This window comes from Alosa pseudoharengus, unplaced genomic scaffold, assembly GCF_046254945.1.
Source record: "Alosa pseudoharengus isolate Yale_2024_CS ecotype anadromous, Long Island Sound unplaced genomic scaffold, YU_APseudo_1.1 YU_APseudo_1.1_scf_5, whole genome shotgun sequence".
In the NCBI taxonomy this organism is placed as follows: domain Eukaryota; kingdom Metazoa; phylum Chordata; class Actinopteri; order Clupeiformes; family Clupeidae; genus Alosa; species Alosa pseudoharengus.
Genome location: NW_027468837.1, coordinates 1,620,191 through 1,645,884, shown reverse-complemented (window position 1 = coordinate 1,645,884; position 25,694 = coordinate 1,620,191). Strand labels below are relative to the sequence as shown.

General features: G+C 41.4%; 1 protein-coding gene across 1 annotated transcript in view; it reads right to left on the bottom strand.

Moving 5' to 3' along the window:
* The window catches only part of dock3 (dedicator of cytokinesis 3), an 835,931-nt gene that overhangs the window by 115,981 nt on the left and 694,256 nt on the right, over positions 1-25,694 (bottom strand). Inside the window, 1 exon segment of the mRNA XM_076267926.1 lies at positions 16,557-16,632. Within this exon segment, the coding sequence (XP_076124041.1) occupies positions 16,557-16,632 (76 nt within the window).

Below are 25,694 nucleotides of genomic sequence, written 5' to 3'. Positions count from 1 at the left end.
TGTCGCGATTCTGCCTTTTCACACCGCGACACAGTATCGTGGATATGAATGTCGCGATTTCGGTTTCGAATGGTATATCGTTACAGCCCTACTGGCAATACTTGTTTATAAGATGTTTGGTGATTAATTGATAGCTGTTTTTGGGACACGTTAAACGTTCTTTATAATGAGCGCATCCGGGGAGTAAAACGACTGTTACGCGCTGTTACAACTGTAGGCTACAATGATTGCAATACAAAAATATGCGCGTGTTAGTTTAGTTAGTTTTGTGATGTTTTGCACTTTTGCCTCATGTGTTTTCAGGTTTGAGGGCTTTTTTGGCAAGATTGACCTTGGTTAGACTCTGCATATGTTATTTCTCCGTATGGAAAATAAAGTCAATTTTCGACACACGTCTCTTATTAGTTCAATAACAAGTGTTGCTTGTTAAAACATGTGAAACTCAAATGATTTTAGAAATATTTAGCCAAAGCCAAAAAGTGTTAGAGAAGGAGAGACGCCGGTGCAGCTCAGATGTCTTCTTAATTTTCTTTATTCTTTAGTAAAAGGTGCAGAACATTATTAAACTTTGACTAACGTTTCGATGTTCGTTAGTCAAAAACATCGACACATCGAAATGTTAGTCAAAGTTTAATAATGTTCTGCACCTTTTACTAAAGAATAAAGAAAATTAAGAAGACATCTGAGCTGCACCGGCGTCTCTCCTCTCTAAAATATCTGTCCTGGCCTGGTTGCAACGGATTGTGGCCAAACGACAGAAGCGCGGAGAACCCTCCTTTGTCTACCAAAAAGTGTTACTTTGTGCCCTGCGCTCCCCCACTGCTTGTGAAAGAAGGGGATGGGGGAGGGGGGCTTAACGTGAAAAAGCTTAATGTCACAAAATGGCAACGAGTCGTTTTAGGCTACAGGCCTTCATAATGGTAGGCTACAGGAAGTGGGGGGAGGGTATGGGATGACCAGAGCCGTCATCTATCGTCTTTCCAGGCACACAGCTCGTTATATAGCCTATCGACTGCCTTAACAGATAGGCTTTGCTCTTGGGTTTGGCCTTACAGCGAACTCAATGCCCTTGTTGCTTGCAGTTTGTTAAATAAAGCGATGCAGATTACATTATTTATTTCTGATTAATTGCGTCTTTTGATGTATTTTGCAACATTTGCTTGTTAGGCTGGGCTACTGTCAATGTCCTGTACAGGTCAATGTTCAACAATTGCTGGTGTAGGCCTAGGCTATTAATCAATTAGGGACTGTTCGTTATTTATTTAATTAAGGGGCTACCGGAGGAGTTTTGTGAGCGTTAGTCAAAAAAGACGTGACCGTCCCTCGCCAGCAAGAATTTTTTCTATGACCCTCCAAAGTGATTGAGAAAAAACGCATGACCCTCCCCAGTCCCAACAATTTATTGATGCCTTAGGCTACTGGGTCAATTTGGGAGCTTGCATGCTAGGACTCCTTCCTTGAAATGCCTTGAAAAGGCTGTCGTTTGCACAATTTCACAAATAATCACCGGGACCGAAACAAACCTGTCAACTTTTCCCGGGTTTATCGCGTATTTTAACTTTTTCCTCGCTGTCTTAGGAGGAGCTGCAGGGCCGTCGCAAGGGGATGCGAACTTGACAGATGCAAGGCCCTTTTCACTTACTTGCATGAAATCATGCAATAACTTACTTTACACATAGCCAAGGCTACCGTCGGTGTATTTTAATAGTAGCCTAGTCTAATAAGCTACACCAGCTTGCCTTTAAGAGGGGAAATTCAATTGTATAGCCTATAACATTAGCTTAGTCACATATTTGGCCATATGGTGTTTATCATAGGCTACATCACGAAACCAAATAGTGTAACAAAGGCGAACACTTTAACAGGGGGAATTAATTGGGCATGAATCATTGTGCTGAACGGTATTTGTCAATGAGCAGAAACACACACGACATTCAAACTATTGATAAGATGTACTGGTCTGTATCTATTAGTGTTGTCACGATACCAAAATTATGACTTCGATACGATACCTGCCATAAATATCACGATGCTCGATACTGAAACGATATTACGGCGAAATCCTAAGATATCTGTAAAAGAAAGGACTCATACCTCCTCCAAGTGTATTGAGTGATTTGTGTTGAATTCGGTGCACTTTTGTAGTGTGCAGGTCAATTCTGGGTTCTAAACTTCTAAACTTCCTATATAATTATTATTTTTTATAGTCAGTAAAATAGTAGGCCTACTTTGTGTGATTAAGTCCTTGTTATAGTTCATTTGTTGTATTGTGTTTTGGCAATAAAGTAGCTTTCAATAGCCAAACTAGGCTAGATCAAGGTCAGTGTTGAAATTACTGCATGCAAATCACTGAATGCTATGCAGAGGGGCCTAATCTTTAGGCCATCTGATAGGCTACCCTAGGCCTTCCCGTGTTCATGGGATTTCTTTGACAGTTGCAAAGGGAAAAATGTGAGGATAGTCTTCTTTGCGCCCAGTGTACAAGTACGACGTTCCAACCACTCAGGTCTTCGTCAGATAGGCTTACACCATTACCTGTTGCAATATATCTGTGTGCATTACATTACGTCTATTTCTTTGATAACATGATTTACTACCAAGTAACAATAAGCCGCTATTATTATTAGGACTCAACACGCTTTGATGGTAATATGCTGTGGGCTTTAATTAGCGCATTTCGGGTAGCCTATCCCAGCGGTCCCCAACCACCGGGCCGCAGGACATTCCTAACCGGGCCGTAGCCTACGACATGAGTTTATAGGCATAGGCCTATATGCAGTTGTTTGATTGCACGCATGTTTGCATTTTGCAAGGTCTATTTTCTTACGCCTGTCTGTCCCGCCTTCAACACTTTTACATACAGTATTGCAGGTCAGCTCACTTCACTTGATCAGTTCTTGGCGAACGGTAGTGTCACACGAAGTTAGCTAAACTGCTAGAATGAGCAACAAAAAAAACAAGCATCTTTAGCAGGTCACTGGCCAGAGTGTTTGAGTTGCGAGAGCCGCTGCAGAGATTTCTTACAGAAAAAAAGTCACCTTTAGCTGCACATTTTAGTTATGAGGACTGGGTGTCAAAACTCGCTTACCTGTGTGACATATTCGGGTTGCTTAATGACCTCAACCTGTCACTCCAGGGGAGAATGACGACTGTCTTTAAACTGGCAGATAAAGTCGCTGCATTTAAAGCCAAGCTTGATTTGTGGGGACGACGAGTGGACCGGGTGTATTTGATATGTTCCAAACAGTAGTGGGGGTTTTGGGAGAGACTGAGGCAGGGCCCTTTCTCTCGCAGCTGGTGCGCGATCACCTTGTTGCGCTTTCAAATTAGTTTGAGCGTTACTTCCCATCCTCCAAAGATCCACGGCAAACCAATGAGTGGGTCCGCAACCCATTTGTCAATATCCCGAATAGTCCTAACTTGTCAGCGCAGGAGGAAGAGCAGTTGATCGAAATTGCAAATGACGCTGGTCTTAAGAGTGTGTATAAGGAAACCTCTCTGGCGGGTTTTTGGATCAAAACCAAAGCAGAATATCCCGAGATAGCCGTAAAAGCGCTGAAAACGTTTCCCACCACGTATCTATGCGAGGCCGGGTTTTCGGCAATGACTGCAACTAAGACCAAATTGCGCAATTGACTGGACATTTCAAACACACTGAGGGTGTCACTGTCTTCCATCACCCCCAGATGGAAGCTTCTTGTTGCAGGGCTCCCACTGATTATATTCGTAATGCACGTTTTTGTTCCCATATTTTGTTATGCATGTTCACACTTATAGATGTAGCTTCAAGTTGTTCAATATTCATAGTTCATATTGTTCAATTTTCACTTCTTCAAGTTCACGTTTTTCACAAGAGATCGTTACCTTCACTGTTCATACATAACTGGAGCTAGTTCTTTTCAAGTAATGCATGCACAACACATATGGACCATGGAACCCCCGAACCCCCCCCCCCCCCCGCCGGTCCGTGAAAAAAAAATATGAATCAAACCGGTCCATGGTACATAAAAGGTAGGGGACCCCTGGCCTATCCTACATCTGGGCAATAATTATTGAACAAATTGCAGTCTACATGCCATGACAAATATTACCAGTAGTACTGACCGAACATGAAATAGATTGTTTGGTAGGGTTGGTAATGTTATTCTGGCGTGAACATTGCGCTTTCATCATGTTAGCACCCTATCATTCTTTGAACTATTTAAAAATGTTGGGATATGTCTGCGAGGTGTTTAGCCAAGTTCCATGTGTAGCATACTGCTTTTAAATGACTTTGAAACATATTTTACAAACGGACCTCTGTGTACCTGATGGCTTGCCTTCACTATTCGCGATGTATCTGAAATAGTTCCAGATTTCACATCACCTTTTGTTTTATCCACAAGGCCGAGGACTGTCGGCAAAGAACTATGTTGACGTTGCTGCGCACTCACTCACTCAGAGCTGCCTGCTTGACACGCCCACTTGCCTAGATGCGTGCAAGGAGCAGTGAGAGCAGCAGTTCACACCGTTATTATTTTAATAAAGTATCGATTCTAAAAACGTCGGAAATCGTATCGTTTTTTGCGTGAAGGCATCGTAACACCTTTTTAGTATCGATACACCGTGCAACACTAGTATCTATAGGCTAACATTGGACAAATAAATGACACTGACTTGCCATATCCTGACTCAGAAAAAAAAACATTTTCTTGCTTTGCCGCAAACTCAGCAATGAAATCATAGGCCAGTTTGCAGGTAGCCTAACGGCTTTTTCATAGAAGGGAGAGCCCAGTCTCTCCTGTGACATGGAGGTGCGCAAATAGTTTTTAATAGCCTGTTCAACTTCGAAAAGCTTCGTTCACCCGATGCCAGTCACTGATCGCAATTTCAAAGTTCGGAAAGCTTCATCTTTTTAAGTTTTAAGTGCAGTGGCCCCTATCTGCCCCCTTTGGAATTATATCTCGAGCCTATTATAAGGTCCAGTGCGTTATGTCCTGGGATTCGGATGTGCTCAAAAAGAAAAGAAAAAACACTTTTTTATAGATGGTTATGAGGAGCAATGTGAGAGAGAAATTTGATGATCGATCGTTGTTTTGGGACGTTAAGCCTTTTCCATAGGCGTCAGTGAAGGAGATTGAAGAATGACCATTTTTTTATACGAAAATATTTCTTAACTACAAAAACTCAGTGTCTAAAAACTCAGTGTCATTCAGACTCAACTCTCTTGTTGTTTTATTATCTTTTTTCGTTGTCGTTTGAACGTTGGCAAGCAGGCATGTTGCGGTTGCAATTTAAGTGAAATTTCTACAGTAGGCCTACAACATGCTGTTAGGCTGGGCTACTGTCAATGTACTTGTACAGGTAAATGTTCAACAATTGCTGGTGTACAGGTTATATAATCAATTAGCTAAATCATTTGTCCAGCTGTTTAAAAATGTTTTCGTGCTACATTCAAACGCAAAAGGTGCTTTGATATATTTTTCATTTGAACGTCGGCAAGCAGGCATGCTTTAGTTGCAATGAATGAGGATAATTGCTTTTTTTTGCATTATTTTGAATATGACTCGCTCCAGTCTCAACAGCACGTACTTTTTCCACACGCTAAGTTCTAACACACATATCCCCTCTCGCTTTCTCTCTCTCCATCCCTGCACACGGTGCTTTCTTAAAGGAGCTGCACCATTTTACAACAATTGCATCTACATTTTCATATTAGAATGTTTTGTCAAGTGTAAGCTTTAAACTACCGTGATCAATTTAAGTTCCCGTGCCCCCGCTGCGTCATGGAAGCAGTAAGTCAGTCGCATCAAAAATAGTAGGGGCACCCAAGTGACACCTTGTGGTTGTTTATGTCAACTGCAGTTTGTGCCATTTCTGCAGAGAAAATGGGGTGCGTGATTCATGAAGGAACCCGTCCAAACTTAACGGGGACCCACTGTACATGCTTTCATAACATCTAGACTAGATTATTGTAATTCATTATATGCAGGCCTGACCCCCTCCACTCTCAACAGACTTCAGCTAGTTCAAAATGCAGCAGCTAGATTATTAAGTGGCTCTAAGAAACGTGAGCATATAACTCCTGTGTTGGCTAAGCTGCACTGGTTACCTGTGGAGCACAGAGTTAATTTTACAATTTTACTTTTTGTCTTCAAAGCCCTCAGTGGTTTGGCACTTAGTTACATAGGTGACCTACTAATTCCTTACAGCCTCCAAGATCACTTAGGTCTTCATCTCAGAATCTTCTCTATATCCCCAAAACACGCCTTAAAACTAAGGGTGATAAAGCCTTCTCTGTTGTTGCCCCCCAACTCTGGAATAGTCTGTCTGTACATATTAAGTCCTCTCCAACCATTGACTGCTTTAAGTCTAACTTAAAGACTTTCATTTTCTCCCAAGCTTATAATCTACCTTAATACCCCCCCCCACACACACACTCTTTATTCTTTATTTTATTTTTGACCAATTTGTTTATTATTTAAATTATTTATTTATTTTCCCCCATGTTATGTTATTATTGTTGTTGTACCATTGTCATTGTTTTATGTTTGTTTGTAAGCACTTTGGTTCAACTCAGTTGTTTTTAAATGTGCTATAGAAATAAAGTTGACTTGACTTGACTGGAATTTAGCCTGGTCTGGAGCGGGCTAGCCCCACAGAATAAATCGCCATGGTAACTTATACCATAACATATCCTGCTGCCCCCTATATGGCGTTTTACAAACGGAAGTTCTGGAGGTGCGTGACAGAATTTGCCACGCCTCCTTCAATCAGTCAGGTTATTTATTTGCAGTCTACCTGCCGAAGTTACAGCATCGGTGTTACTCCGCTCGCAGTGACTACCGGTTTGCTCTCTTGTCTCAAGCAGAACTTGCTGCCCATGATCTGTTTCAGACCTTCATGGTCTAGGTTGCGTGGGGAAACTACTGGAGGGAGGTAGTTCTTATCTTGTTGCTTTGTATTAGAGCTGTTTGTAAAGCCCACTCGTTCCTGCTGAATGTCGAGATGCGCGTCACAAACACGTATAGCCTACTAGATGAAGGCACTTGTTTTGCTATTTGTCTGTGTTTAGCTAACAACTTTTCGGTTGCATTGGGTGTGTTAATGGTTACAGGCTCACGGAGTAGCCACTACTGCTTGTCTGGAGGCATATGGTGAACTGAGGTCAGTGTAACGTTAGGCTAAATATCCCGTGAATCACACTTGAACATTGCAAGCAGCCATGTTATATTGACGTGACATTTCTGATAAATCAGGCTTCCAGTCTGTCCTTCGGGGTTCTTTGAAGTTGCTTGGAATTTTTTTAACCAACGTGTTGTCTATTTTTAGTTGTTTGTCATTCAAATTTGTTTCAGTAGCCAGTGTGCCTGTATTCCAGTGGCGGCTGGTGGTATTTTTTTCTAGTGAAGCAGTTATGAAATTATGACCCCCCCCCCAAACGAACATTGCGCCTAACACAAAGTTGGTGAAGTTGAATGTATTAGACACATGAAACAAAAGCTATGTTGTTTGATCAGTCAGAGAGCTAGACAGAGTAATTTGTTGAGAAATCAAGACCTGTTTACCACCATCTCAAAGTACAGGACACAAATGGAGTGTAGTAGTAGGCCTAAGATTGGACAAGACAGTAAACAAGGTTTATGTATTATTATTATTATTATTATAAGTTTGCATATTTTTGTTAGACATATTGCTTGCAAAGACTAGGCTATCTATGGTCATGCCCCCCAAAAAGAGCATCTCCACTTTAGCACTAATTAGTGACTAGGTAAGTCTCTATATACTGAAAACAATACCAACTATATTTTTCTGATCTTAATATAAGATAAATAACACTTGGTTGGATAAGCAGTTTTTGCAGTGTATTAATGCCAAGTTGTTGATGTCCACAATATCTTGAAACAACAACCTTCCAATATTCTAAGCTACTAATTATGCCCCATAAGGCATAGTGCAGGCTCTAAGCAATGTCAATAGCCTATTAAAGGGACACCAGGCAACGTTTTCGTGTTAATTACTCATCTTCGTAAGTCGGTATATGGTTAAATGACTCATTACAGGGCGAATGAAGACTCTCTCGCCCGCCCCTACTGCCTGTAGGAAGAATATCCCGCTTGCAAGTTCAGTGTATCATACCCGCCGACCGAAGCAGGATCAGTTTACATCCTGCATCCACAGCACAGAGGGAGGCTAACGAAACGCTATGTTATTGTTGCAAACATATGTATAATGGCAGAGCCGGCGAAGACCCTTGACGGAAGATGCAAAGAAAAGGAAAAGAGCTTCAGACCAAGCGAGGGGGAGTTTCGTAGAGAAAAAGCATCAGGCTTGCCTGGTGTCCCTTTAAGAGACACATTCTTGGCTCTGGGATACCAGCTCCTTGACACTAGATTGAACCGTTATGAATATAACAAAGAATAAACTGCGCATATGCAGCGTTCACTTAAGAAATTCACATTAAGAAATTATACCATGACTGCTGCTCTGGCATATATGTTTGACCAACCAGTTTGTTTCTGTCACTGCCTTCCTTCTCTACAAAACTAAAAATCCACTTGGCATCTGCCTCCTGAAGAATCCTAGAATTTCTTTCTGAATCAATCACAGCCACATCAACATAATGTTGCGATAGTGGACAATTGTACTTTGCATGAAATGTCAAGTGGTCAATATGCCACACGAGAAACGGTGCTGTGTCTTTCGTTTATAAATGGTAGTTGAAATTTAGCTTCAAGCAGATTGTTCTGAATTGTCTTTGACAAAGTTGAGGATTTAAAATGGGAAGCCAAGACGTTATAACACATCAATAGCATAGGCTAATGTTATCATAACACATCAGTGAACTTGCAGGACGGCTACGTTGAGAAGCTGTACTTTCTAATGCATAGCCTACTGTAACAAGTTTATCCTTACCGTAGCACCCACGAACTGTGTTAATTTCACATGAAGTCTCTTGGTCTCCCCTCTTCATTCACTCATAAGTTCTACTCATTTAAAAAAAACTGTAAAGAATCCTGTGAATTGCGGTCAACGATGTTCATCGCCTGAAACTTCCGTCTAATCCATCTTGCTAGGATTTAGCGAGTCACTAGCGTTAGCTGATGGGGAGACCGCTAGCAAGCTTTCCCCCCTAGCTGTTAGAAAACACAGAGCTACACACAATAATCCTAAATAAAACGTTCTCCCCATACACAGAAAAAAATCCGATGTACCTTACAAAATTAATGTAAAACTATGTGAATGAGTTACACAATTTATAATGAAACTCTAGTAAGGTCACTGAAGGCAACTGAAAAGTTATGGCAAGCAAGCTCATTAATTGAGACAGTGATTGGCCAGAGTGTTGCGTCAATCATATTCAACGGCAGGAAGTGTGAAATTCTGCCCAATCGGTCACTGCTTCACGGGTGGGACTTATCTGCCATAAGGATCAATAGAGCTGCACAGTCCCGCCCACAGCCGATGCCGGATGTAAAAAGTCAATGCAATTTCTCCATCGCCATAAAAACTTAACTGCACGTGGTAGACTTAAAACCAGCTACGGTTGTACTAAGCGATTGTATATGCTCCTATAGACACCAAGAGTTTGTGGGGCACTAACCTTGTTTTGAGATAAATGCCTTTTATTCGCGATCTCTTGGATAAGTACTTCATTACCCACAATCCTGAACAATCCCACAGTGATGCCTCTGATTGGTGGAAAGGCCGTTATGGTCATAGTTTGAAACTTTCTCAGCGGAAAAATATTGACAAAGATGGCGGAGTTTTTTTACTACCTATGGCGAAAATCTTAATGTGATTAAAAACGTTCTTGACGAATATTGGTACTTGTATCAACAAGGATTGGGGTTTATACATCACACAAACTTAGTCAGGGCCAATACACTATCAAATAGACCACTGTAAATGTTAGTTTAAACACTCAAACTTTTCAGGTAGGCTAGCACTAGCCGACAGGCTAACCTTTAGCATTTCCGACATTATATGTCATTACATAATGCAGCTAACATTAGCCTACATGCTGCAACACAGGTATGAATATTATGTTTTAGTGAGTGTCCAAAGGGGTGAAAGCCACTTTAAATCGGGTCACATTATTGACTGTTGTGTGTCCGAGAGTCAGTTTGTGGGTTTTGTAAGGGTCAGCAGCATGAGGGACAAGACCTACAAAGTTGTGGTGAGTTAAGCAGGGAGGTTGGTAACGTTAATGCTGCTAGCAGTGCTAGTTAACATTAGCTAGGCTACTGTAGCCTTCATACTGTATGATTCATATTTATCATTAACCTAGGAATACTTCGTGCATTTAATGAACATTTTGTGTAATAATTCATGGCAAATTAATAAACTGAATATGGTGGTCCAAGAGCAGACCATGCATCAGCCCGACTGAGCAGTGATGACAGCATAGGATGAGTCAGGTAACGTTACGAAGCACTGCCGTTAACGTTAACCGCTTTCACACACACGATATAAAATACACGATGATAAATATAAAATTCAATATCAAAACACTATTATTTACACGATTACTCCTGAAATAACTGCTATTAACTGCACATTCACTATATAAAAATCACTGTTTGGAGGAAAGGGTTCGCGTACTGTCGCCGGTTTTGAAATGATTTCGCGCTGGTTCGTGCATTGCTTATATATTATTCAGTGAGGCGCGGTGGTTTATGGGATGAGTAGTTCCTTCGCTCGGAAATGAAAATATGTACACAGTCTTGTACCTTTGACTTTTTTTGGATTTTCTCTTCGTTTTTTCACTCGAAATGATATGTTGTATGCTTATGAGTTATGCCGTAGCTGGTTAGCCTAAGACATGCTGTAAAACTCTTTAGATACAGATTTTTCCAAACGTCAATGGGACAAATGAATGGGAATCTTACATCCGGCACCTAACCGCATTTTGGCTGTGGGCGGGACTGTGCAGCTCTATTGAAACAGAAAAAATCCACGAGCAGCCTATGGGTTTCACTCGATTTACATTGAAGTCAATGGGGAAAGATATCTATACTATGGTAGTGAAGCAAAACGAAAAGTTGGTGAAGCAGTCTGATTCACTGTAATTCGCTGTTCCACCGCGGGTGAAATGGCGCTGTTGTCACTCACAGAATTGATTTCAGGAAAACAGCTCGTGTTAGTGACAGTATTTCTGTTTCAAAGGAGTAAAATTGGGATTATTGTAAGATTTTTTGCGTGTTTTGTTCTTTACTTTTTTTTTGGTGAAGCACTGCTTCACCTGTAGTCTTATAGAAGCCTTTTTGCATGGGTCCCAGCTTGTAACTTCTAACACGTTACATCCTTGCCACTTCGTTTGTTTTAGCAGGCAACTAGCTCTCCCTCATTACAGATGGCTAAAAGTTAGCCTACACATGACATTGTGTTGACCTACTATGCTACAAACTACTGCCGTTTGTCAAGGGTAATTATATAGCTAAAATTACCTAGCCTACTGTGTTTGATTTTAGTAGGCTACTGACCATAGACATATACACTAGATGTCGCCTTGACTACTGCTGTTCATTGGAACGAATGCGTCAATCGAGACGCCATCTTGCTTCAGTGATCCACTCCTCTATAACGCATTAGCGTCAATCTGGGCAAAGATCTAGCGAAAATAAAATCACCATAAATCGTCAAAATCTCAAGCAATTATCTAGTTTTTTGGGTTGTTCCAACTGACAGGCATGTATTTATGGTTGAGTCTAGAGAAAACTAAGCTTAAGACGATAATAAAGATACATTTTACCCGTCTAGCCCCATAGACTCCCATTCATTCTGCACTAGCGGCGGCCCCTAGAGGAACAATGAGTAAACTGCAACCAGGTTCGATACAATGAAAGTAAACAGGCTCTTCTAGACAGGCTCTGGTTGAGGCCACATACCCCTCGTCTCGTTTACTCATGTAAGTTGTAATCTCACCAGAAGTTGCTGTAGATCTGTAGAACATTTACCTCTGCTTGCCTACTACATAGGCTACGCCAGTCGTTACTTTTATAATCATGGGTCAGTGCCATGGGCAAACGAGATGTAGCTGAATTCATAAATGACAAAGCCATGAGAAAGGTGATTTTCTTACGTTTCAACAACAAAGAAGCCGATCTGCCATCATTGTGAGAAGTTCCCAAATTTGTCGCTAATCGCTAAAAAGGTTTTCTATCGCTGGGGATGGCCAAACGTCGCTAAATAGGTAACGCTGACAATACAAGAGAAGTAGTTTAGCGCTTCAGATCCCTGTACAAAGATGGCGGCGGTGTTGACGCATGCTGAGAAGCAGAAGGCGACATCTAGTGTATATATCTATGGCTACTGACTAGCCTACTCCTGCTATAGTATATTTAGCTTATATTCAGACCATGTGTACATGCTATGTCTAAGTTCCCCTTATAGCATATATTTGACATTTTGCACATGTAACCCTCATTGGTTTAAGGGCAACTCGGATATCTACCAACGCAATTGGCACAGACCGTTTTAGGTTTCATTCAGGCAAATAAGGGTCTACCCGAGCACTTGCTCAAATACTCCAGGGGCCTTAGATACCATTCATGTCACCTTATCTATAGCCTACATGGTCCTAGCCAGGGTCTTTTCAATCGGGTTGCATTTTTTGGGGTGATCACATGGATCCTGCTTGATTCCTGCCAGCGCAGTACACTCCTGCAAGATCCCTGTAATGCACTCCATGACCCTGGCTAGGGATCTTGCCAAACAGCAGAATTGTAGATCGTAATTTGGAATGTTAAAATCACTCACAAATCTTCAAATCACATGCCATGAGCATCAGCAACTACATCAGTCTTCTATTCCCACTGCATTCCACTTCTATTCCCGAGCTCTGCCATTGAAAGCTGTACTCCCCTGCACTGACCCCAAGCTCTGCAACTGCAAGCTGTACTCCCCTGCACTGACCCCAAGCTCTGCAACTGCAAGCTGTACTCCCCTGCACCGACCCCGAGCTCTGCAACTGCAAGCTGTACTCCCCTACACCGACCCCGAGCTCTGCAACTGCAAGTCGCACTCCCCTGCACTGACCCCAAGTTCTGCAACTGCAAGCTCATTGCCCTGCATGTCATGTTAAGTACATGTTATGTGTGCAAGTGCATGCATGTTAAGTTAGCCCTCAAGCTTCCCATTATTTTAGGATTGGTAAAGCCACCACCGCAGCTGGTGGTCTGACCAATCTGCTAAGCACTCCTTCACCCTGGTTAGGGATCTTGCCAAACAAGTTTGCTGTTTTGAATGTGAACTCATATATTGGCATTTGCATCATCATTACATCTCCTTCTGCCATAGACGACAGGTGCCCCTGGCTGTCTTAATTCAAGTCGTTCCTCTATCGCATCCCCATTAGATCCCCCCCCCCTTTGCTACAGACGACGAACGCTCCGTCACTTGCTTCTGGTTTCAAAGGCAGCTCACTAACGCAAGTCGGAATCCCAGCAGACTGTTACTCAACTGCAGCCACCACTGCGGCAAATAACGGTCTGTCCGACAAGCCCTCAAAACTCTCGGCCCGTTGGTCCTCCGACGCCTATCACTCATATCAGATCAAATCTCTGATCTGAGGAAAGAGCAACTTGCACACTCCCATTGAATTTGCTCAGCGTGGTTCTGGCCATAGAGTCCTTCATCTTCAAACGCAATTTTTGGGGTGTATGGCGGAATCTTGCCCGACTCCTGCCTGCTCAGTTGACTCCGGCACGATTACGCGAAGCCCTTCAGGACCATGGCCAGAGACCTCGCAAAACATGCTTTTCTATCATGCTTTTATGTATTATGCTTTTATGTCTTTATGCAAATTCAGGAATGTGAACTAGTGAAATGGCGTTTTACAAACGGAAGTTCGGGAGGAGCGTGACAGAATTTGCCACGCCTCCTTCAATCAGTCAGGTTATTTATTTGCAGTCTACCTGCCGAAGTTACAGCATCGGTGTTACTCTGCTCGCAACCCACTACCTCCCCTTACGCCTCCCGTCTTCCATGTTTAAAGGATAAGGGGGTGTATGGCGGAATCCTGCCCGACTCCTGCCTGCGCAGTCGACTCCGGCACGATTCTGCGAAGCCCTTCAGGACCATGGCCAGAGACCTCGCCAAACATGCTTTTCTATCATGCTTTTATGTATTATGCTTTTATGTCTTTATGCAAATTCAGGAATGTGAACTAGTGAACCCGCTTTTGTGCAACTGGATCACGGATCAATTGAGCCAGGATAACCAAGATATCCCGGCTTAATCCCTTATCCTAGTTTTGTGCAATAGGCCCCTGGTGACCTTCTCAAAGTAAACGGTAACACTAAAGCAAGAGGCTACGCTGAGATTCTGGAGGAAAAGATCAGGCAGTGTGCCAAGAGACCTGCCCCAATAGGCATCATTGGACCATTAAACCATACAATGATCCAAAACATACAGCCAAACAAGTCAAGAAATGGTTAACAGACAACAATGTTATATTTTAGAGTGGCCCAGCCAGTGTCCAGGGCCCAGTTCCCCGAAAGCATCTTAAGCCTAAGAGCGTCGTAAATTCCCTCTTACGAACGTCTTAAGATTTGCCGTCTGTTTCCCGAAACCATCGTAGCTTAAGAGCGTCGTGAAAACACTCGTAGATCTACAAGTGCTCCAGAGTTCTCGTCGTTACCGGCTAAGAGCGTCTTAACAGTACTTCTCTCTGAGGTCACCAACAGGACATACAGAGGAATTACAACTTAGAATACATAATCCAACGTACGTTCCCATTCTTTATTGTGTTTACCTGTGATGAATCAGATTTTAACGTGCAAATTAAATAGCATAGCCTACATTTAATGGTCATAATAATGTGATGAAAAGCGGACAAAAATGCAATCAAGTTATGAAACGAGACATTGCCAGAATAGTTTGCCATTATCTTTGCTAAGTGAAGGCTATATTTTATTAGGCCTTAGAGGTAAAAAGCAGAGAAAGCAACACGTGGTTTAGTCTGTACTGCATCAAAATCTAAGCATACACATTTCCTCACTTTCTTACTGGACTTCTTTCTTATCTTCAAACGTGTTCTTAAGTGACACCGCGAAAAATGATTGCATGGTGCAACAATCTAATCTTAAGATAATTACAATTATTTATGTCTGTGTGGTATATAACCTATACTTGGGATGCTTACATGCAGATGTCAAAGTGTTTCTATTTTCGTATTGATGTGAATTAATGTGTAGATCCGAAGTTTAAATGGTAGGCCTATAGCTGTGACGTGCAGTCACCTGACATCACCGTCAAATTAGAGGATATTTCAGAACTATTGACGTGGACAGCTCCCCTTAAGAGAAGTGCACGCGCGTTCACGCTACGAGCATGTTCGGGAAACAGTCGGAAAAAACAAACGAACGATCTTAAGATGAATCGTAGAAAACCCTCTTAAGAGCGTGTCTCCGTCGTTATCGGGAAACTGAGCCCAGACCTCAATCCATCAAAAAAGTGAGTACAAGGCCAGGGCTGTGACTTCATGTCACAGCTATAGGCCTACCATTTAAACTTCGGATCTACACATTAATTCACATCAATACGAAAATAGAAACACTTTGACATCTGTATGTAAGCATCCCTAGTAGGTTATATACCACACAGAGACATACATAATTGTAATTATTTTAAGATTAGATTGTTGCACCATGCAATAATTTTTCGCGGTGTCACTTAAGAACACGTTTGAAGATAAGAAAGAAGTCGAGTAAGAAAGAGAGAAAATGTGTAGGCTTAGATTTTGATGCAGTAGGCTACAGACTAAACCACATGTTGCTTTCTCTGCTTTTTACCTCATAGGCCTAATAAAATATTCACTTAGCAAAGATAATGTCAAACTATTCTGGCAACGTCTCGTTTCATAACTTGATTGCATTTTTGTCCGCTTTTCATCACATTATTATGACCATTAAATGTAGGCTATTTTGCACGCTAAAATCTGATTCATCACAGGTAAACACAATAAAGAATGGGAACGTAAATTGGATTATGTATTCTAAGTTGTAATTCCTCTGTATGTCCTGTTGGTGACCTCAGTGAGAAGTACTGTTAAGACGATCTTAGCTGGTAACGAGTACTCTGGAGCACTCGTAGATCTACGAGTGTTTTCACGGCGCTCTTAAGCTACGATGGTTTCGGGAAACAGTCGGCAAATCTTAAGACGTTCGTAAGAGGGACTTTACGACGCTCTTAGGCTTAAGATGCTTTCGGGGAACTGGGCCCAGAGTGATGGCAAATAATCGTTCCTGCCTCAATACCCGGATTGCAGCTAAAAAGGTGCGGTCTACAATAATTTTGGAGACATGGAGTGGCTTGGTATGTATTATAAGAACCATTTTGAGAGCTTTGATTGCAAATAAAGATGTTTCCAGTGATTATTTTAAAAGGCTGTAAATAATTGTGGACACGCCATTTTTCATAAAAATGTTAAAAAAGATACGCTTATTTTTTTGATTCCATGTTTCTACCACATTGTCTTACAACCTTTGGCATGTGGCCGTGTCATTGATAAAGTGATACCCAGTTTTCAGATTACTTTCACTACAGTGTTTTCTTTTGATGATGGAACATACCTCTGCTGCCTGTTGGATTTATCATCTGTGAGGGGGCAGAGTGAGTGGAACTGAGGCTGGAAGAGGAGGGGCTGGGCTGCAATGAAGTACAGAACCACCATGGCCAAGTTTTAAACACAAACCTTCATACAAGTCGTACACTATATATACAGATCCACCTCATATTAAATTATGGTTATGGGATTTGGCAGACGCCTTTCTCCAAAACGATGTACAAATACAAAAACAATATTAAAATTTAACAGGGAACAGATTAGAATGTTGGTCATAAAATAAATCATAAAATAAGCAATGAATGTGGTGTACATGTGAGGTGACATGAAAAAAAAAAAAAACGAAGGTAAAAAAAAAAAATACTGAGAAACGGTATGTACTTGGGACAAACATTGACTAGGTTTGCGAGATCTTGAGTTTGTTTTGCGAGATCTCGAGTTTCTTTTGCGAGATATTGACTTTCTTTTGCGAGATATTGAGTTTGTTTTGCGAGAACTCGAGTTTCTTTTGCGAGATATTGACTTTCTTTTGCGAGATCTCGAGTTTCTTTTGCGATATATTGACTTTCTTTTGCGAGATCTCGCAAATCCATCAATGCAGAACCACAAACGTTCTGGAGAGCTTCAGCTGAAATTACGTTGCAGTGCCTTGTTTTGCCAGCATGCGGCGAACAAGAGCAAAACTAACGGGCTTCGCGCATAAATGCAGGCCAGGCTGCAGTGTCATTGTCGGCGAAATTACTGAAAGAGACGCAACAGGAGCAACAGCACCGGGCCCGGTCTGGAGGGGAGGGGAGGGGAGGGGAGGGGAGGGGAGGGGAGGGGGGGGGGGCAGAAAATAAATAATCAAATAAACGCTTTCTGTGGTGATTCTGCATTAAGTGTGCATTCATCGATGTGTCTCACTTACCAGCTTAAAGCGTTGTTGCTTGTTGTTTCTGGCAGTTTCCCTATTAGCTGATAACGATTTATTTTTAAAAATGTATCAAAAGTTAGGCTACCCCTCCCCCGTGGGGAGTAGTAGGCTACGTTAGAGGTGACCTGTCAAGATGTGAGATTGAGAGATTCTGTTCTCGGTAGCGTAGCCAGAAATGTTCAAATGGGTGGCCATACAAACATTAATCATAGGCATGTTATATTTATGTGGAATTTATTGAAGGCATTTGATCATAGCTGACAAATTACACAAAAACATTTCCAACTGGAGCAAAACAATGCATGAATGTAGCTTCGGTGCGTCACATGAAACACAATTGATTGACCATATTGGACAACTTCAAAGCCTTCATAGGCATGTTACATTCATGACATGAAAAGTGGAACTTATTGTACAAAAATGACACATTATGCTGTCGGCTAAACATTTTAAACTTGCGCAAAACTGCATGAACCCAGCATCGGTGCGTTGCATAAATTAAAACACAAATTGAAGCAACAGCTTGACCATCGGACAATCCTACTGCAAAGCCTTTTTATAGGCATGCAGCGTTTATGACATAAAAAGTGGAATATGAACGCATTTCATCACACCTGACAATTACGGAGCTGCCGGCTGTAGCCTACGCGATTTTACTGATTCTTGAACTATCAGCGCAGTGTTGACTTGCGCGTCTTTTTTAGATGGTGAACGTAAACGAAGGAAAGCCTAATTGGCAAGTAGACAGGCCTGGCCGTGGCTACGCGTATGCTTGGTAGGCAAAACTAGTGGGAAAATGGCTGTAAACAAATTTGGTAGCCAGAAAAAAGAACATAAACAGAGGATATAAAATACAAAAAAGGAGGGAGAGAACGCAAAAAAGGTAGGCCTATGGTTCTTGGCTTCATATTCGGGCAATAGACGAGTTCGAGGATACGGTAGGACAATGATGACATTAATACAGTAGCCCGCTGTGGCATGGTCGCTTGCAATTGTATAGTTCATTTATATTATTTTAACTAATTGATCTGAATTGGTTGATGTTTCTCCTGGTAGCCTGTGCTTGCCTGTGCTGCGTGCGTATACCTAGATATTAATGGCTGTTGCGGTCGTGGGCGTGTTGCTCCTAGGCACAGAATAACATAGAACCGGCCCTGTCTAAAATCAAAAGACTATCACTGTGCGTGTGTGCCGGTAACGTTAACTTCTGGTCTTGACTCACTGCAGAATGCAGCGGCTTGTTCACTGCACTGGAGAATACAGCTAAACAAGTTAAAGAAAGGGAAACGAAACTTCATATTTTTAAAGCCTCTAAAATCAAATTGACTATTGAAATCGAGGTTTAGGATGGAGTGATGTGTAGGAGTGATGACGCCCCCGCCCCCCCTCGGCTTTTTTCACAAATCGCACCCTGACTAGGTTGGCTTGTCAGTCAGTGTGGAACGCAACCTCAGACCAACGCAGATGCCAAAATAAGGAACTGCAACCTAATTCCAGTGGCTAAAGCTCTCCGGAACATTTCTAGTGGTTCTCATAATGCATTGATGGATTTGCGAGACTCGCAAAAGAAAGTCAAGATCTCGCAAAAGAAACTCGAGATCTCACAAAAGAAAGTCAATATCTCGCAAAAGAAACTCGAAATCTCGCAAAAGAAAGTCAAGATCTCGCAAAAGAAACTCGAGATCTCGCAAAACAAACTCAATATCTCGCAAAAGAAAGTCAATAGTACATACCTTTTCTCAGTTTTTTTTTTTTTTTTTACCTTCGTTTTTTTTTTCATGTCACCTCACGGGCTCCGTAAAAATGAGGAAAAAAAGCAATAATAAATAATAATGTCCATTCAATCAATAATATAAAAACAATAACATGGTAAGACTACATTAAGGAGAACATCAATACTAAACAATGTAAAAATAATCAACAGCCTAATGGAAATAAAACAATATTATACAAATTCAAAATAAGAATAACGCATAAGAAGCGCTTAAAGAACTAAGTGCATGTTGAACAGGAATGTCAAGACCCAAAACTATCACAGGAAGGGAGAGCACTGAGCATCTCATTCCACCACCACTGAGGAAAAGAGTCTTGAATTAGACCTAGTGTTTATGACTGGTCAACACAATAGACACTCATCAGAAGACCGCAATGGGCGGTTGGGGATGTACTGTACGTCTTGATTATTGAATTAAAATAACTAGGAGCAGATCCATTCAGTGCCCTATAGGCCAATGGAGAGTAACTATGAGAGGAGTTACATGTGTCCTCTTTGGCTGATTGAAGACCAGGCCTGCTCCAGCATTCTGAATCAGCTGGATGTCAGTTGGGGAATAGCTGTTTTAGCTGGAAACACCCAAAACTCAGTTTTTGAGAGATTAAGCTGAAGGTGCCGATCTTTCATCCAGGCTGAAATATCCTTAAGGCATTCATACAAATTACAACCCCGTTTTGAAAAAAAATTGGGACACTGTATAAAATGTTAAAATAGAATGTTATGTTTTGCAAACCATGTAAACTATATACAGTGGGCATCGCTTTCAAATGGCCACTTCAGTCGCGCATTACGAGGCATGAAGCTGCGTGAAGCTTTAGTACCACTTTCAGCCACTGTGCTCTGCCACTGTACATCGCTCTGTCAGTAGCCTGACTGCCGCCCCTTCTGAAAAAGCAGGAGGCTAGGCTACCTTTAAACGTAATTGTTACCGAGAGGAATCCCAGCCTACGAATTCAATAACAAAATAAATCATAATTAAACATTACCTCGATTAAGGCTACTTGGGTATGGCTTAAGGCTTGACTACACGGTGGTAGCGAAAATCGAAATCTACTTTTGATAGCCTACCGGTGCCGCCCCACAAAACGAAAAAATATCTTAATTTGCTGTCTATGTTATTGTCAGTGTTGGGGGTAACGCAACTACGCAAATCAAAACAGTGTCTTAATTTGCCCTACTTCTTGACTGCAATGTAGTCAATTGACTGCTTGACATGTCATTTTTATTTTTCTGTACAATAAACAAATACATCTGCTTTATGCCGCAGAATTACATTCATATTTGGCTGACTGCAGACGCGCCACTTCCCTCCCCATATTCCAAGATTAGGATAATAGCCTATACAAAAAGCACTTCATACTATCATAAAAAAATTTGTTAAACGAATAGCTATTTGCAATTTGACAAAACACTGGTCCTCATTTTGCGAATGCAAGGACGATATGAGCCTGTTGCATTTAGTTAGATGTCCGAGTCACGCATAATGTTTGAAAACCACTGGCTCGTAATCACAATAATTTAACACACGACAGTTGGATAGCCTACTTCATCATGTCCCCATGCCTACATTTTTGTGAGTAGCATAGAGATCGTTAAAAACAATACAGTATGGCTCTCCGTTTGGGACATCGAAAACTTATATTTTTAATAGACTACCGTCGAAGATGCTGACTTGCAAAAGCCTCGGGATAACACGTTATCTCCACTATCATCAGTCATGCCCCTTGATCAAAGTGGGGAATGAAATAAAAGTTTGAGAACCACTGGCTTAACAAGTTACCTGCAGTCCAGAACACAGAATCTGTTGCAATATTCTGATGATCGGCGATGATATCGGCAAATGTTTGTTTTCCAAAGTAAGAATTTCACTTCACCATGTACCTTCGACAATGAATAGCTCATTACACTTGTTACTGTTAAACGTAGACCTATGATATCATTACAAACATTATTCTGTGTCCTAAAACTGGCATATTTTATGGCATTGTGTCATGTAAGTTCGTTGCAAAATCTAGAGAAATGTGTGAGGTGGTCAGGTGAGACACACATTGAATTGTGTTATTACTTGAACATTCCACACTATCCACAGCTTTGGTAGGCCTATCAGGGGCAGGAGGATTACTGTTAGCGCATGCTTTATATAAAATTCTTCAACAGAAGGCCTCGAATGTTGTCTTGTTTGTGGAGCGCTTTGCTTCGCTTCTGTAATCTCGGCTTCATTGAAAATGAGGGCTTCCCTCAATGACCCTCCGAGAATAAATAAAGGTTGAATGAATGAATTTTTTTTATTTTTTTTTTTATTTAAACCTTTATTTTACCAGGAAGATCCCATTGAGACACAATGTCTCTTCTGCCAGGGAGTCCTTTTTAAAAGACAAAGAAAATACAACATGGGACATGGGTACAGAGCAAAGACATCAACAGCACACCAACACAGAGGACACAGAGTCAGAGACAACAAAGCACACTAACAACAACAGCACACTAACACAGAGGACACAGAGTTAGAGACAACAAAGCACACTGACACAGAAGACACAGAGTCAGAGACAACAAAGACTAAGGAGAGCTATATTATATTTGAAAAAATAGAACACTAGAAGCAGTGACACTGCTCAGTGTAAGCAAGCTTTAAAATACTTTTAAAAACATTTAAGGAGGGTAAGGAGTCCATGTTAAGTGTGTGTTGTAGCTCATTCCATGCATGTGGTGCAAAGGATGAAAAGGCAGATTTTCCCAGTTTAGTTCGGGAAGTTGAAGACTGTAGGAGGAGCTTGTTTGAGGAACGGGTGTTGTATGTAGAAGGGCAAAATGACAAAAGACTACAAATATAACTGGGAAGTTTGCCCATTAGGGCCTTTGCTATAAAGATTAAAATATGGATTGAATGAATGAATGAATGAATGAATGAATGAATGAATGCAGTACGGTGTTCATTTTAGGACATCCTCAGACTCAGGTGTCAGACTCAGAAAAACATCGGTCATCTTCAGACAAAACTGCCTCAGCGTCAGAAAAACCTCTGTCATCTTCAGACAAAACTGCCTCAGTGTCAGAAAAACCAGACTCAGGTGTCAGACTCAGAAAAACATCTGTCATTTTCAGACAAAACTGCCTCAGCTTCAGAAAAACTTCTGTCATCTTCAGACAAAACTGCCTCAGCGTAAGAAAAACCTCTGTCATCCTCAGATAAAACTGCTTCAAACCAAACTGAGTCAGGTCTCAGAAAAAACGCTGTCAGAAAAAGTGGAGTCAGGTCTCAGAAAAAACGCTGTCAGAAAAAGTGGAGTCAGGTCTCAGAAAAAACGCTGTCAGAAAAAGTGGAGTCAGGTCTCAGAAAATCAGGTGTCAGAAAAGTATTAAGTATTAAATAAAGACAAATGTGCTATGCCATGATGTAATACCATATAATACCATTATAAAACGTTAGCAGTTGTCATTGTCATTGCACAACAATAATAGACAGACATAAAGATAGACAGGTACTTGAAATGTAATCCCCAGGGGACAATAACTGCAGCGTTGTTGAATTCATTTGATATGAGATGTTATCTTAACTTATTTAGAGAAATGTGCCTTGTTGTTGGTACCTGCTATTTCATGTATTATCATATTGGTATTATATGGTATTACATCATGACATAGCACATTTGTCTTTATGGGGGTTTGGGAATAATGATATCATGATAATGATGCAGGTTTCTTACTGGTAGGTAGTGTACAACTGGGAAACGGTTAGCAAAAGTAAGAAATAATGGTCCAGGTGTCGTTCTGGACTTTCGTGGTGGAAAAATGTTTAACCCACTTTTCCCTAGCTCATTGAATGTACCGTAATCCTACGAAAAACAAATTATTTTGCTGTATGTAGTACGTAGCTTACTCCGGTATGTGCCTTACAGCAGCTGCTAATGTTACTAGCGAAGTGAGGTTAGCTAAGTTTCATCCATGGATTTCCTACAATGGGCATACCATTGGATCACTTTCTACCTTTACTTATAATTTCTACATCTAACCAAGCACCAAATATAACATGCCAGTGACCAGGCTTGGAATTTCACCATTCTGTGAGCAAGGCCACTTGGCCTTCAGTTGGGCATATTTGGTGGGGGGCACAAAGGCCACATGGGCACCAAGGCCAAAGTTAACTATACAGTAGTAGGCTATAAAAATGATCAGAGTTGTATTTAGCCTATACTGCAGTAGACCTGCATCATTGTATGAAACATTACAAAAACATGAAACATGACATATTACATATAACTGTAAATCATCTGATCATCTAATAAAAACAGATATCTAGGCTATATATAACATTTATTTTATATTTGGCCTGCTATGAAATCATGTATTGAACAATTTAAATTTAAGCACAGCTCATCTTTAAGAAACTCAAATAGCCTAGATGCATGCTTAGCATTTTGTGATCAGGCTACTTTCACAAACTCTTAGTCAGCTGTCCTCTGATTTACCAATATCTAGGCGACATTTGTAGCATTTATTTTGTATTTGGCCCGTTATGAAATCATGTGGAACAATTTAAACACATTGTAAAACTTAAAGCCCAAATTTGGAGACATCAATGCATGTCGAAATTTACTGCAAATTCAAAACTGGATTACTCTGGAACGGCTAACTGTACAGGGGACTGCTTTACACCTTATGTTCGGTAAGGTCTGCTGTTTATTCTGATATGTGGTTTGTCATGTGTTAAAAGAAGGGTTCGTAAAGTATTCCACTGAGATGAATGGGTAGGGCGATCATGGACGCAAAACCTTCAGTAGAATGTATGATTAAATTGAATTATATTATTTACTTTTCTCGCGAACCGTTCAACAAAGCAATTATCGGCTAACATCGTTTAAAAGCTGAGAAAAAGCTCTTTCATGTGACATCACTTGTGATGTCTGTGTGATGAATAGGCTACTTCGCGATTAGTTCAACTGAGAAGAATGGGTGAATTTGGACGCACTTTCTTGCGATGTCACTTCCTCCACTGCGTAAAAGACTAAATTAATTTGCGCTGTGAATGCTAAGATTATTTTGACAGGCCGCAGGCTAAATAAAAATCGCTATTAGTAGGACACAAAGCAGAATATTGAAAGAAGGGGGCACCAAGGCCACCGTGGCCTGTAAACCTATGATTTTCAAAGGAGCTTCACGGCCAACGCAAGGGGCTACCACGGCCGTCGTGGCCGCCGTGAAATTCCTACCCTGCCAGTGACAGAATAATAGCCTAGAAATCTAGACGCACCCTAGCGGCAGCAAATTAATTTGCTCAGCCTATACGTCTAGTATCGAACCATAGGAATTTCGATTGGCTAACGCCGTGGACCTCATCCAATCACAGCGCTCTATTTTGTTAGAGAGTCTTAAGGCGGGCTTAACAGGATAACGACAGTCCTGCGACGGTGAACAACAAGGAAGGTGGTAATGGTGAACGAAGAGCGGTTGTTTGAATCGGCGTTGGCGTCAACTTTGGAGGAGTTGGACTTGTGCTTTTCTTTGAAAGTAGAGCAACACAATGCACTTAAGTCATTCCTTTCGAAGAAGGATGTATTTGCCGTTTTGCCGACCGGATACGGATATGGTCGTAGCGCTGGCCTATTGCATGCCTAGGCAGTTTGAAAGACAATTCTCTGCCCGCCCCTTGGATTAAGCAGGTGAATGATTCGATTCCAGACTATACATGTCAATGATATAGGATGGCCCGCCAGGCTAACAGAATAACGTATTAAGCATAATATTAAACTCACCGTTCTGTATCCGTCGTCTTCTTCTGTCCCCACAATAACTTTTCATTTGAGACTTTTTCGTCTGACTCTGTTTTTTCTGACAGCGTTTTTTCTGAGACCTGACTCCACTTTTTCTGACAGCGTTTTTTCTGAGACCTGACTCCACTTTTTCTGAGGCAGTTTGGTTTGGAGCAGTTTTATCTGAGGATGACAGAGGTTTTTCTTACGCTGAGGCAGTTTTGTCTGAAGATGACAGAAGTTTTTCTGAAGCTGAGGCAGTTTTGTCTGAAAATGACCGATGTTTTTCTGAGTCTGACACCTGAGTCTGGTTTTTCTGACGCTGAGGCAGTTTTGTCTGAAGATGACAGAGGTTTTTCTGACACTGATGCAGTTTTGTCTGAAGATGACAGAGGTTTTTCTGACACTGAGGCTGTTTTGTCTGAAGATGACCGATGTTTTTCTGAGTCTGACACCTGAGTCTGAGGATGTCCTAAAATGAACACCGTAATGCAGGCTTGCCCAAAATAAAGGCCTGTGGTTTGCGCAGCCTACAGTAAATAACAGACCCGCCAGAATGTGCGTTATGATGCTTTTTTACGAGCAAGATGTTTTTGGTACCCTACGCACACTGCATGTTCTTAAATAACAATGATCATCAGTAATATTCGACCATTAATTTGGGTAAATGGGCAAGCGTGACCACCTTGATTGGCTGATTGGCTG